Raw genomic sequence first — 14,055 nt, forward strand, 5'->3', positions numbered from 1 at the left:
GCATTGTGTTAACGAATCTTGAGGCAAGTATCTGCAACAAGTCTGTACTGCTGTTCAACTCATAGCCAGCAGAGGGAGCACAATTGATTTGTGTCTGCAAACTCTTTCTCTGTAAAGCTACAGGTTACAGATCACAGCTGATGGGAAACCTCTGTCCTTTGGACTAAGCATCAGACATGACCTCAGTCAAAGAAAAACTTAAAAATCTATTGGGTTAAATGCCACAAAATCATTTATGAATATCTTCTTCTTCTTCTTTTGTCACACTTCCTTTTTGGATCACCACAGTGGATCATCTGGCTCCATCTCACACCATCCCTATCATCCTCTATCATAACAACCATCTGCATGTCCTTATGAATCATGTTTGCATATGATTTTACACCAAATGCCCTTCCTACCACACCCTCACTCTCTCTGTGGCTGGGTTCATTTATGAATATCTAACAGTTATAATTCATTCTCAAAGACAGTTAGACTCACACTAATAAATGTAAAGTATTCATAACCTAAACAGCATTTCCTCAGTAAATATATAATAAATTTGATAGTTTGGTGCAGGTCTGTAAAGCAGAACAGGAAATTGCTTGGGTTAAGTCATATTCATGAATCTGAACATGTATATGTTTACACATCTATCAGTGAATATTTTCTTCTTTTTTTCATGAATACAGACATAAACATGTCACAGTACACATACAAGCAAAAAAGGATCGGCATTTGGTAACAGTTTTTTTTAATGATGCAGACATATTCTGAAACAATTTGCCAAATCTACCAAAATTCATGGAGTTTGCCTTAATGTGGGATCCAGAATTATTGGTTTTGTTTTTGTTTTTTATTAGATTTTATTTTATTTTATTTTAACTTTTTATTTTTAATTCAGTTTCAGTTAGTTTCCAAAATGTGTTTGCGCATTTCAGTTTAGTTTTTGTTATTTGAATATCTTTGATTCTAGTTTAGCTTTTATTAGTTTCAGTGTTAGTTTTAGTATTTTTTTTTTTTTATTACGCCAGAGAAACGATTAAGGAATATCAGTATATTTTATTATATTTCAACAGAAACAGTTGGAAGAAGTTGACTCAGTCTTGTAGACATACAAAGTCTCAATAAACATGTCCATAAAAGCCTGATCAGGAAGTTTGTGACAACTTTTTTTTTTATTATTTTTTATCAGATTAACAAATACAAAACTAAGACTATTTTCTCCACATTTTTTTTCTTTGTTTGTTTGTTTGTTTATTGTTTGTTTTTTAGTTTTCCAAGTTCACAAACTACATAAGACCTATCGAGGGCACCAATGTGGTTTTGTTGCCTCTAGCTGACCGCAAATTTGAATAGAAAAAGAAGGAAAAATATCCGGAACCTTCCACAAATGCCCGCAGACTAAACACGGACTTGTTTGTTGGTAGCACTAGTGATCGTCTAGTAGCTAGCTGCAGTCAGTTTACAAGCTGATTAAGGGTGGTCAAAGCACGTTATAACGCCTTTTCTACTTGTTGTCTTTACTTTGTCAACTGTAGGGTAAGTGTACCATTATCAGAATCTAAAATGCTGCTGGCGATTGAAATGTTACTCTATTAAAACCAAACTCTTAGCTCGCTAATATTAGCTACATGTACAGAGACGATCTTGGCGATAAAGGATTAGAGCTGCACATTTAGGACGTTTAGATTTCTCTTTTTGTGGAGCACTTGACTTGTGTCGGCACAGTTGTTTTCGCTCTTGTTGCTGTTGCAGCTTTACAGCCAAAGCTAACGCTCATTTATCATCCATTAACTCCGTTAATGGTTTTTGTTCGAAAATAAGGGGGAAAGATCGTTAAAACTTCCCGCTGTCCAGGGAATGAAAATGTAAGGTCCTAACTAAACTCCTAAAACTGTGTAAATGTGGAACGCATTCATCATAAAGCTGGTTATGACACTGCCTAAAATACTTGTTTAATTTCCTAAACATACAGATGAGAGAAGGAGCAAAATCACAAGTTATAAAAGGCCTACATACACAAACACACACTGGATAATTGGAGGGAAAGGGGAGGGGTGATGTGATGCATTTAAATAAGTATTTAAATGTATAAAATCCACAATTAGTTAAGTAAACTTGATATATTTCTCATTTTGTGGGTCATTTTTGTTAAAAGTTGCGCTTTTTGTGTCTTAATCTTCTACATCAAAGGGTTTAGTTCTCTTGTTTCCTTTTTTATTTAAATGTTCTCAAATTTCTGTATTGTGAATAGTTGCCACCTTGATGTCACGGCTGTATAATTGGGCAGTGGATTGTAAACCTTGAAACTACAGCTTCTCTCACCCACTCGTTTTTGTTGTTTTCCTCATTTGTTTGTTTCACTAGCTGTTCATTAGGTTTAGCTAGTTATGTGTTACTGAACTCTTCTTGATCACATTAGACAATCCATCATGATTTGCTCTCATATTGACTCTATTTTTAGTCACAATATATGGTTTTCTTTTTAATGTTTTGTCACTATGAGACCATTTGACGCTCGTCTCTTGTTACATTTCTAGTGGACCATCACCATGGAGCCTGCGTGTCGTAAAGACAAACCAAAGCTGAACTCAACCCCGACCAGAGGAGACAGAGCCAAGCAGAAGTCTGCACAGCAAGAGCTCAAGCAGCGGCAGAGAGCAGAGGTGGCCATCATCCCCTTTTGTTATTAAACCTAGCACACATACCCCAACCTAAAATCATAAACAGACATTAAATTTGATTGCTTTCTTTCATTTGCAGATCTATGCTTTGAACAAGGTGATGACAGAGTTGGAGCAGCAGCAGTTTGAGGCCTTTTGTAAACAGATGCAGTCACAAGGAGAATGATGCTCTGTCCTCCCTATTTTACACACCCTCCAAAAACACCATGGAGAGACACACACACAGACTGCTCTCTTATATTCAGCTGCATCTCTGTTGTTGCCACCTGCTGGAAACAATTTAAAAAGTATTTGTTTCTGGTGTTGAATCAGGCAACATGTGACATTTAACAGACTCCAGTTCCTGGCCCTGCAGCGGACTTGAAAATGCCACACATTAGTTGTTGTAAGCTGATGTTGAGGCGCATCAGGTTACTGATGTTTCCTTTCCCCGAGGTGTGCATGTGAAAGGTGTCCAGGTCAAACATACATAGTGATATTTTTACCTGCTTTCTTAACCCAGGAAGTCTCTCAGCCAACCAGAAATGGGTTTAAGGCTGATATCCATGAGAGGAGAGATGTTTTTGGACCTCTCCTCTAACAACTCATTGTCACTTTGCAACAGTGAGTTGTTAAGAGCCTGTTTTGACAGAGTGCTTTATTTTTAACTTCTTAATATTTAAAGCTTGCTGCAGGTGTTAAAGTACCATAGTAATGAGGAAAAATCACAGCTTTACTGAAGAAATCATCAGTTTTGGCACAGCTCCGGTCATAAACATTGCTAGTCTGTACATTATGCTCTCCTGACTTGTTGTCACCTGCCTACGTTTTTATTAGGAGTATTTTAATATCCTGCTATCACTCCTCCACTCCACTGTGTTTTTCAGCCAGTACCTTACAGTGATGTCTCACTCTGACCCAATCACAGACTGTAGAAGGTCACATTTTTATGTCCTACTGCGAGTGAAGTCTATTCTATCTGTCCGTGTGATTTCCAGTGATGGTATGTGTTCTGTCAGTCTGTCTGTTAGTTATCCGGATGAATTTGCCATCGTGTGTGAATTTTGGCCCAGCTTTGAACTGTTTCAGCTGATCTGGATTCACGTACCTTTGGAAGCCTTCTTTACCATTACTACATACGTAGTGTCATACATTCTTAAATACATACCCTGTTGTATAAGAACAGCTGTCCTGATGTTTTGAAGAGAATATCACAAACTAATTCAGAGGCACACATCCTTTTGGATTCAGGGACTTCTAGGTGGAGGTAGTGGAGCTGCAGACTGGTGGAAGTCTTGGAGAAACAAAGTTCTTTGGTCCATGTTAGCTCTTCAGATTTTGTCTGAAAGTTTTCATTCTCTTACCAGCATACTTAATGCAACACTACGCTCCGCTCTGGCCATGAGGCTGTGTTTCAGTGATTCATGAACACAAACTAATAGTAACTTTAAAATCCATTGTCCTTAATATCTGTGTGTTACCACAGCTCATATAGACTCGTCAGAGTCTCACTGATCTGTTCACGAGCTACTCCTGCATGTTTTTGCCACAGTCACTAATTTTGTAACCTATAAATATTTGTATTGTTTGTTACCCTATGGCATCTACTCTGACCTGAGTATGATTTATAAAAAAAAATAAAAAGTGAGTTTTTTTGAATATGTGCTTTCATTTCTTTGTGTTTTGACAAAACTTTATCTGTCAGATGAATTAACACAAAAAGCCATCAACAGCAGCTACTTCCTGAGTCCTTCATCTCCAAAGACACCAACAGATCAGCAGCTCTTATATTTAACACCCCACCTTTTTTGTAAGGGTGTGGTGGTAAGATTACCCCTCTGCTCTGTAGCAGAACAGAAGTATTAAAAGAAAAATATTTGAATAAATTACCGAACATTTGTATATGATGTATTGATTCATGGTCCATCGAGAAAGCCTTTGTGACCACATATAGTCAGCAGTAGCAGAGGAAGTACGTCCATCTTGATATTCTCAACCCCCTACAAGCAGTCTTCTTATAAATGAGGACAAGTCATAATCCATTGAATTCTTTATTAACTTTTTGGTTTATATCCTAATTATAATTCCAGGTTAACTGATAAAATGTGGTCACTTTCAGAACCCCACTCATCAAGTCAGTCCCTTAGTTCAACCCACAGTGTAGTTCCACAGAGGTAGTAGTTAACAGATTATGTAGTAGATAATAACTGGTGCAGGCAGCAGTTTAAGGATTTTCAGGTTAGTAAAGCCAAGATGACACGATGGTAGGGTTTTGTTGTGTCATTTTACAAATGTGAAGCAGTGTTTTCACAGCATGAAAAGCAAAATGCAGGATAAGGCAAAGCTGGCCATCAATCGAAAGCTCTGACAATAATATTCTAGTTCTTTATTCTCCACCTTTCACTATTATGTGGTTCCCTTTTTCTGTTGTCAGTGCTGCTTAAACCTCAATAGTAACGGAGCTTCCAGTGACACGGACTCCAAACCAGCCATCCCAGAACTTAGTGTCTTGTCCTCCATGTTCAAAGGAAATGAAACGCATCCCAGGGCCATAGTCAGAAAACGTGTGGTTAACCTGCAGTACAGACAGAAAACCACTGTGAGCTGTAATGCAGGATACAGAGCACTGTGTTTGTCACACATTTATAAGAATCTGATTTTTAACTGAACCCTTGGTAGAACCTGGGATCATTTCGTGGCCTTTGCGTTTTTTAATTCCACGCCATTTCCACTGTGTTTAATGGAGTATAGCCAAATTTTCAAACATGTATTTTTTTTCCCATTTTATTTTAAAATTTCAGTCTGAGTTTTTTAAATGAGCTTAAATGGCTGAATAAAAGGCATGCATCCACTATCGAACCTCGTGGCCGATTTCTGCCCCTTGAAACCCATTATAAACGCTATTTTTCACTGCAAATTAATTACGGTCAAAGGGATCGTCGATGTTTTTAAGTTTCATTTTCATTTTTGAGGAGGCCTTAGAGTTGTAATTTTTTTTATTTGTCCACCGGGTGGCGCCCTTGCTTCACATTTGACCCCGGGCTGGAAAACAGCGGGCTGCTTAGACAGACCTGCGGGGAAAGAAGCCTGATTCCCGGCGTGCAGCAGCGGCTTCGCCCGCTGATCGGGCGGGACCATTTTCGGTCCCTAGAACCGTGAGAGGGTGCTTTTTTTTTTTTAGTCAACAGGAAATGATGTATTTGTTGTCACGTGGTATCGGACGTGTGTGCTGGAAAAAGCAGTCCCCGGTGATCGTGCCCCGGTCATCGTCGCGACTTACCCCGGGAAGATGCACTTTTTTTGGCCTAGAGGAGCAGCATTTGCCGCCTGGAGACCATTTTCTGGTCCTGAAAAAAAAAATAAAAGGCGATCGAAATGACTGTTGGTGCCAATCTTTAGTCCATCTAAAGGCCTAATTATAATAACAATTGAATATTACCTCAAATGGTTTTTTTGGAAAATATTCAAGTTTTATGTTTTTTGGGGCTAAAAAAGCAGTGCGCTCATGTGACGAAACCGGGATATAAAGGGTTAAAATCCGCGAAATGTAATTAAAACTTGACATGAATATTTCAAGGAGAAGTAGGTCTAAAAGATTGGCTAATTTAAAGTGGAATAAAATATTAATATATAAATTTTTTATAGCACTTTTTTGGGCGTGGTCGATTAGGACCGATAGTGTGTGCATTTTATGAAATGCGCTCCTACAAAAAAAATAAAAGTGGATCGAAATGAATGTTGGTGCCAATCTTTGGTCCATCTAAAGGCCTAATTATAATAACAAACAAATATTACTTCAAATGTTTTTTTTTTGGAAAATATTTAGTTTTTTTGTTTTTTGGGGCTAAAAAAACAGGGCGCTCATGTAATAAAACTGGGATTTAAAGGGTTAAAACAATGAAAATATAATTAAAACTTGACATGGATATTTTAAGCAGAAGTAGTTTTAAAAGATTGACTAATTTAAAGTAGAAAAAAATATTGATATATAACATTTTTAGAGCACTTTTGGGGCGGGACAATTTTTGGTCCCGAGGTTCACGAAAGGATGGGATTTTGAGGTTCTACCAACAGTTAAAGGGGCTTTCAAAAACCTCTTTCCATGAGCAGTCATCACAGTCGGGGTCCAGAGTCACCGAATCTGGTCTGAACTCCTGTATGACTTCGTGGTTCTCATCTAGCAGACACACGGTCATCTGGTAGGTGCAGCCACAGTCCGTCCTCCCACAGTACCTGCAGGATGAGCTTCCCTTTAATCACTGAGTCTGTTCTCTGACACAAAGGAAATAACGTGTCTGTTCAGACGTGTCCTACCAGTCTTGTACTGTGACAGGAGGCTGTGCATCCAGCTGTTCAGATGAGAATCCCTCTGCCAGCAGGTCAATCACCTGCCTCTTCAGACACAGCCTGGGACACACAGGATATATTTGCAAACTGAACTAATTTTGGGAAGAAAACAAAAAAAGCATTCTGCCACATATATGATGTTTAAATTGAACTTAATATGTTTCATGTGAATAACAAAGTTGTAGTTTAGTAAAACCTTATGCATGTACATATGTTGTTGAGACAGACTCAATAATACTGTTAGAACTATGCGCTGTATTATAGAGTATCATAACTATCTGTCCAAACATTTTAACGTCTTATGGGGCGATCGTGGCTCAAGAGTTGGGAGTTCGCCTTGTAATCGGAAGGTTGCCGGTTCGAGCCCGACTTGGACAGTCTCAGTCTCATTGTGTCCTTGGGCAAGACACTTCACCCGTTGCCTACTGGTGGTGGTCAGAGGGCCCAGTGGCGCCAGTGTCCGGCAGCCTTGCTTCTGTCAGTGCGCCCCAGGGTGGCTGTGGCTACAATGTAGCTGCCATCACCGGTGTGTGGATGACTGGTTGTGTAAAGTGCTTTGGGGTCCTTAGGGACTAGTAAAAGCGCTATACAAATACTTACCATTTAAACCTTTTCCAGTGACCCTAAAAGAAGCCTGACAGAATGTAGTGGTGTGACCAATACTCATATGTTGTATGTGATAACTACTCACTCAAAGGAGGTTGCAAAGTATTTAGTCACTCCTTCACTGCAAAAGTCATGACCACAGTCTCCCGGCATGTCCTCCACCTTCCACTGGCTCCCACCATTCTCTATCAGCTCCCAGAATTTCAACTCATCTGGGAGGGAAATCCACAGTCTCAAGCTTCCAGTCACAGTATTATGTTTCGTTTTGTTTTGTTTTTTACATGAGCTTTATTGGGTCAAATACAAGAGCACAATTAGTTGCATTTGAGTGCTGGCCAGAACGAAACGGCCTCAAAAAAAAGACCAGAACTAATAGTTTTTAAAAAGAAATCTAATTTAGTCTTGATCTGGTGAGTAACTTGTTAGCTATGCAACTTCTGTTATGAAATAGTTATGAGTAAGTTATGAGAAACAAAAGTGAACAAAGCTGACAGCTGTTCTCAGTGTCACATCCTAAAATATCACGGTAAAAGGCAGAAATCATTAGCAAGTTATTGAACACACTCGACGGCAAACCAGTCAGATACCCCCCCTCAGAACTTGGTGAAGACCAAAAGCAGAGCCAAGAAGAAAAGTGGACACTGGACTACCATTCACCGGGTGCCTAGAAACATGTTTCTAAATGAATAACACTACTTCTTGTGTGTATGTCTCCTGTTCGTTATTGTTTCTCCCTGTGCCCCATTTCCAGTCTACCCAAAGCATCTTGTGCTCCCTCTTTCGGATCAGTGGCCTCCCCGTGAACCTCCTTATGTGTGCACTGCTCCCTGTCTCATCTTTGACTGCTTGGATTCTGCCTTGCTTTGTAACTTTGGAGGTATCCTGTATCCTACACTAGGCTCTTGTGTACATGTAAGGTTCATACAAGAGGTAAGCTCTGCAAAAAGTAAAAGTTATAAACAAAATGTCAAAACTACTACTTTAAAAAGCATCTGATGAAATGCTCATCATGCTCTCTAATCCACTGAGGGAAAAATAATATCTTACCATCTCCGCTGGGGTTCTTCAGCAGGTTTCTGGCCATGATTACAGCTCACTCAGAGAAGGCACGACCTGCACAGGAAAAACAGGAAATTGCTACTTGGACCAGTATTACAATTTAAACCAGATCCTTCATGTAGGTATTGGCTTAGCTGCAGGAGAGGTACTCATACAGGTCTCTTCTATATTACACAGTAGTGTGCTGGAACAGTAGTGTGTGTGTGTGTCATGCCAGCTGGAAGACTGCTGAACTCCACTCAATGGGGAACGTCCAATAAGGCAAAGGCTTGTGCTCGGGAAGCACATGTAAATAAACATCCAAGGAGAATCATAGTGACTTTGGGACTCTTAGTGGTCACATGGTGCTAGAGTTTCCTTTACAGCAAAAGGCTGTTTTAAATTGACTGAAATCTTTGTGACATTTGGTGCAATCAATGATCAGCATATGTGGTTTAGGTGGGCTCAGGAGCATATGAGGTGAGACCTATAGTCTCAAAAACATCCCAACCCAAACACTAATACCCTGTCTGCTGACTCACAGCACAGCAGAGAGGGTGAAAGCCTCACGCTTTACATGCTGAATAGGAGGCATCACAGAGGATCAAGCAGTCATCAGACAGACATCAGTCAGCAGGAAAACAACCAGGGATAGCAACACTTTTAAACTCTAGCAGCTCGAATACAGTGTATGTACAGTGCCTGGTCATTAGCTTTCTCTTTATATGCCTGGTGTTTGTGTGCTTCAGCACTGGTACCAACAATGTTTTTTAAGATGAGCTAATCATTTTTGCATTAAGGCCCAAAACGATAACTTGTCATTTTAGTCTCACAGAGTTTTGTGCATCAGACACTGTGCAAGATACTGGATCTGCATTTTGCTGTTCACTGAGACTGAGAAAAAACTACTGAGTCATTTCCCCCTGCAAAGCATAACAGCTACATGACACGCATGCTAATGACATGCTCTGCTTTAAATAAAACACTGAGCTAAATGCATAAAGCAGCATATTGTGTATGTTACTCACAGACAAGAAGGTGGCCAGGTGCAGTCTTTTGTTTCCTCTGGCTGTTTCTCTGCCTGCACTTGAGTTCCTCTGCAGAGTTGCACCCCCACAATAGAGAGGCTTTTATAGACTGTGACGCACACACACACACACACACACACACACACACATACACACACACACACACACACACACACACACACGAGAAGGAGTGAGAGCGAAGAGAGGAGGAGGAGAGACACAGAACACTCTGGTTGGAGGCAGGGTGCATCCATCCAGCATAACTCAGCAGAACACACATGGACTCAGCACAAATGTCAGAGGAAACACTTCAACAGCAGCTGTGGGAGAAAAGCATTCAGTAAGTCACGTTGCATATACTAATAGGGTCACTTTAGTTGATCGTGAGGTTTTATGTAGCATTCAAATACAAGAAGAGCCAAACAATAACCAAGAAAGTTAAGAAATAACAAGAATTAAATACCAAACTTTGCGAATTAGTTAAAATCAGAAAATGATCTATGACATATGAAAGGACACCAGATTGTAGAAGGTAAGTTATTCCAGAAGTGAACAGACCCAGTGAAAATAAACTCAAAACCAGGAAACACATCTTAAACTGATGGGAAAGGGGACCAAGTAGAATTTGCCATACAGTAACATGCATTACAATCAAACAGCTGACTTATAGACCGGCTGATAGAGCAGTACACCAGGACTCTAAGCTGTAACACCAGGCAGACTGACCTGAGTGGGACTGTACAAGACTAATGGTCCACTCATAACATCCATTGGGAACTCACTGGGACTGTGGAGTCCAGCTGCAGTCACCATCAAGTGGACAATATAACAGGGTGATGCAGCACATGTCCGTGCTGCTGTTCTGCATAGGCCTCACACATCACACATAAAATATCTGTCCAAAATATTGTCTAGTGGACCTTTCCTCGTGCCTGGGCCTTAGTTTTGAGTAGATATTAAATATTTTATCAATCTTGACTTCACGCATCTTTTATGCTGTCAATGTGTAGCACATTCCTCTGCAGCGGCAGCAAGGTTGTGGATGGCAGTAACATATATCACCTGCAGAGGGAGATGTGGTATCATATGATGGTTCTGCCAAAAACCAAAAGCGAGCTTATGCCCTTAATGTAAAACACTTGTTCACATGTTAGACAAAGATTTGCTCTGTGGTTTGTCTGATGAGCACTCCCAGGAAAAGTGTGTGACTTATGATGGAAACACAACTTAGATGACTGGTAAGTTTTTAATTTAAACGAAAGTAAACGAACCAAACAATATTAATGAAGCCGGTGTTCTGACAAAACGTCCTGCTTTGGCAAAACGTCCTATTGTAAGTAGTTTATGCACATTTCTGCTGTCACAGAGTCATTCCAGCACAAATGTAAGTAGGTATGACGGTTTGCCACTTAATTTTAGCTGTTAAAGTATGCTTGTACGTCACATTTACAAAGGTAGGACGGTTTGGCACTTAATTGTACCCATCAGAGTATGTTAGTAGCTTATATTCACATAGGTAGGATGGTTCGCCACTGAGTTTCGTGTTGTGCGCATGCGTAGAAACAACGGGTAGGATGGTTTGTCAGGTAGGATGGATTCCCAGAACACCCTGCACCATCATGGCCCATTTTGTCAAAGCTGTAGGGCTAAATAGATCATAAAAAAGTAATAGCGTATCAACTTCTTATTTTATTTACAAACTTAAATCAGTCATACACCCAAACTAAGGGACGGTCATACCCACAAGCCACAAAGGAATTACTGGTGACACACTTTAACAGCAGAGTCGTTAAATTATTCTTATCTTGCAAGCTTATTCGGCGATTTAAAAATAATAATTTTAGAAATTATTTTTGCTTCTTAGCATTTTGACAGCACATTTTGATGTAGTTTACGCCTTTTGATGTAATGTAATGTAAAATGTAAAGCCTACCTTTGCTGTGTTTTTACTGCAGTTGCTCCTTTGGTTTACAAAGGGTCTTATCTTCAATAACATCAGATGGGAAATGTGTCCATATGTCTTCTGGTCCTCCCAAGTGTTGACATTTTGTCCCATTTTCATGAGAAAATGTGAGGGTCTAAACTTACTGCACAAGGATATTACTCCTGATCAGAAGGATATTACTTCTAATTGGATCACTTCCAAACTTTCATCTTGCTTTTATTGGTTGATGAAAGCATCAATACATTTCATCACAGTTTTTGTCCTCCGTGTCCCAGGTGTAAACTATAAGAAAGTCTAAAATACTCTGCAAATAAAAACAGCACTTCAGGGTTTTATGATGCAGTGCTGGATTTAATTATTTTTATTCTAAAAATACAAAAGAAATCATTATTTGATAATTTAATGGAAAATAAAGGGAGTAATTATAAATCAATGTTTCTAAATGAGTAGCTTTTTCTTGTGTGTGGTGGTGTCAAAAATGGAGTTTAAGTTGGAGGACTTCACGTTCAGTCCAACTAAAGAAAAGGTGAATAGACGTCAGAAGAATGACCTATTACATATAGCATTTTTTTCCATGTGCCAGTGCCCCTAAATGCAAAAAGAAAGAAAGAAAGAAAAGAAAAATAGCTGAAGGAGCTCTTGGGGATTAAGTTGGGTGAAAGGGGTTTAATTTGGTGAGCAGGTTCCTGCAGAAGAAGTTGAGCGAGGTGATGTTGCTGGTGTTCCTACTCCACTGCAAAATCTCCTTCCTCGAGCAGGCAGCTCCTACAACAGTGCTAACCAGCTCCCTACCAGGCAGCCCAATCTAGCTGTAAAAGGCTGATCATAGCTTCTTGTGTGGGTATACAAAATTAGGTTTTATTCTGCGCCACAACATCAATATAACACAATGAATACATTACATCATACACAAAGTACCTCCCAATATGGGAGAGAAAAATTCAAGTTAAACATTGCAGATTTGGCAAGTTGCTTTTTTGATTTTTTTCTTCCTGTGGACAGTACAGTACAACATTCAACAATCAATAGGAAATCATTGTGCCATAAATAACAAGTGGTTTAGGCATCATTCATAAGCAGGAATTTTCAAAATCATCAACACCAAGCTTACAAACATGGCTTGAATCACACTTTTTTTGCATTCATGAACTACCGACGTTTTGGTGCCTTTTGTTGGATGTCCATTTGTTTCTTTATTGTCAATGCAGGAGTATAATATGACAGGATGAGCTTCTAGAAAAGTCTCTGACTGCACAGAGGAATGTCCAACAAACAGCAGTGCATATCCAACTGCGTGACCCCTGTAATGTTTTAGTGCAGCACCAGACATTTTTATCTTCCAGTGATACAGCACCCATAACTGTCCCTTCATGAATGGGTGGCCTGCTTATAATTAGGAATTTCCGTTATTTTTTTGGGAATGCGACAATACTTCCAGTTCTTTGGAACAGCTGCAGGTGGAGGCTCCGTTCAGATCTAAGCTTCAGAGGACGCCTGGGGTTTGAGTTTGGCCTTTTCCATGGTCGTACCGTATGGGTCTGATCTTTTAAAGAAGCCCATCTAAAGCAAAGGATGAAGAGATTAGATGCAAAACAATAATAACGTGTGAGCTTCACAACTGATACGTGTAAAAAAATACACTGTTCCCTGATAACTTACCCAAAATGCAACTCACAACTCTTAAAGAATAGTCACTTTTACAATATCTAGTCAATCCACAAACACTATCTAATGACAGCCATACTGATTTTTCTACAACACATTGTTTTTCTTGCTTCTGTAATGGTTTTTGTTGGGTTTTTGTTCCCGCAGTAACAACTGAAAGACAATCTTACAATTTCCGTGTCCTGCAAGCACAGCTTTAGTTCAGATCACAGCTTTCAGCAGTTATAAGTAAACAAACTGACTAAAGAAACAAAAATCTGTTTTTGGGGTCTTTGGCTCAGGCTGTAACTCAGTAGAGCAGAAAAGCCCGAAGGTTAGTGCTGTCAATCTCATATTTATCAAGAATATTACAAAAACTGCAATGTGTAACAACCAAGTTATTCCAGAGCTGTTTTTCTGTGATCATGCTAAAAGTAGGGTATTTGAACACCTTGTTACCTTGTAAAGTAAGTATATGAGCAAGGCCAGCAACAGCAACCCAGCTAGAACAGCCAGGATGATGATCCACACAGGAACCGAGTACTGACTGTTGGGTTTATTCCACATCACAGCAGTCGCCACCTGAACAACAGGAAACCGCAGAACTGATCCACCGTGCACTGATTTTCATTTGTAAATGAAAAATCTAAAGAGCTTGTGAAATTGTAAAAACACAGAAAAAAGCTGTTGATGTTACCTTTTTGGATCCTGATGGCTTTAATGTGGGAGAAACAGAATACGGCATCCTGTCCACGCTGAAGTGAACGGAGCACTCCAGCGTGTACTGCTTATAGGCTCG

The 14,055-nt window shown here is 39.6% G+C and overlaps 3 protein-coding genes across 4 annotated transcripts in view; 1 reads left to right on the plus strand and 2 right to left on the minus strand.

Annotated features, from left to right (window-relative positions):
• The first annotated feature begins 1,387 nt into the window (after nt 1–1,387).
• On the plus strand, nt 1,388–4,307 carry svbp (small vasohibin binding protein). Its single transcript, XM_085405610.1, has 3 exons — nt 1,388–1,524; nt 2,526–2,651; nt 2,749–4,307. Exons 2-3 carry the CDS (start codon nt 2,538–2,540, stop codon nt 2,833–2,835), a joined length of 201 nt encoding a protein of 66 aa, XP_085261736.1. The 5' UTR covers nt 1,388–1,524; nt 2,526–2,537; the 3' UTR covers nt 2,836–4,307.
• Nucleotides 4,308–4,652: 345 nt separating this feature from the next.
• fbxo2 (F-box protein 2) lies at nt 4,653–9,785 on the minus strand. Of its 2 annotated transcripts, XM_085405609.1 has the most exons (7): nt 9,668–9,785; nt 8,649–8,714; nt 7,687–7,813; nt 6,963–7,055; nt 6,743–6,881; nt 5,929–5,995; nt 5,087–5,223 (listed from the first exon to the last, which is right to left on the minus strand). In XM_085405609.1, exons 2-6 carry the CDS (start codon nt 8,683–8,685, stop codon nt 5,954–5,956), a joined length of 438 nt encoding a protein of 145 aa, XP_085261735.1. In that variant the 5' UTR covers nt 8,686–8,714; nt 9,668–9,785; the 3' UTR covers nt 5,087–5,223; nt 5,929–5,953. The 2 variants fall into 2 exon arrangements, with proteins under 2 accessions (XP_085261734.1, XP_085261735.1); XM_085405608.1 differs by lacking the exon at nt 5,929–5,995 and having other exon boundaries at nt 4,653–5,223.
• Nucleotides 9,786–11,914: 2,129 nt separating this feature from the next.
• LOC146669152 (integrin alpha-5-like) overlaps nt 11,915–14,055 on the minus strand; it is a 54,282-nt gene continuing 52,141 nt past the window's right edge. Inside the window, exons 28-30 of the mRNA XM_085405611.1 lie at nt 13,954–14,055; nt 13,716–13,838; nt 11,915–13,172 (exon numbers count right to left, since the gene is read on the minus strand). Coding sequence (XP_085261737.1) covers nt 13,089–13,172; nt 13,716–13,838; nt 13,954–14,055 — 309 coding nt within the window. The 3' untranslated portion in view covers nt 11,915–13,088. The remainder of the gene's footprint in view (nt 13,173–13,715; nt 13,839–13,953) is intronic.

Source organism: Rhamphochromis longiceps, linkage group LG5 (genome assembly GCF_057381845.1).
Source record: "Rhamphochromis longiceps isolate RC_006_pf linkage group LG5, R_longiceps_female_GT1.1, whole genome shotgun sequence".
Lineage (NCBI taxonomy): Eukaryota > Metazoa > Chordata > Actinopteri > Cichliformes > Cichlidae > Rhamphochromis > Rhamphochromis longiceps.

What these genes read in the sequence shown, in the direction of transcription:
- svbp (XM_085405610.1), top strand. Translation starts at nt 2,538, where the DNA reads ATGGAGCCTGCGTGTCGTAAAGACAAACCAAAGCTGAACTCAACCCCG. An exon ending in AGCAGCGGCAGAGAGCAGAG is followed by an intron (nt 2,652 to 2,748) that starts GTGGCCATCATC and finishes TTTCATTTGCAG; the next exon opens with ATCTATGCTTTGAACAAGGT.
- fbxo2 (XM_085405608.1), bottom strand. Translation starts at nt 8,685, where the DNA reads ATGGCCAGAAACCTGCTGAAGAACCCCAGCGGAGATG. An exon ending in GAAGAACCCCAGCGGAGATG is followed by an intron (nt 7,814 to 8,648) that starts GTAAGATATTAT and finishes TTTCCCTCCCAG; the next exon opens with ATGAGTTGAAATTCTGGGAG. An exon ending in ATGACTGCTCATGGAAAGAG is followed by an intron (nt 5,224 to 6,742) that starts GTTTTTGAAAGC and finishes TCTGTACTGCAG; the next exon opens with GTTAACCACACGTTTTCTGA.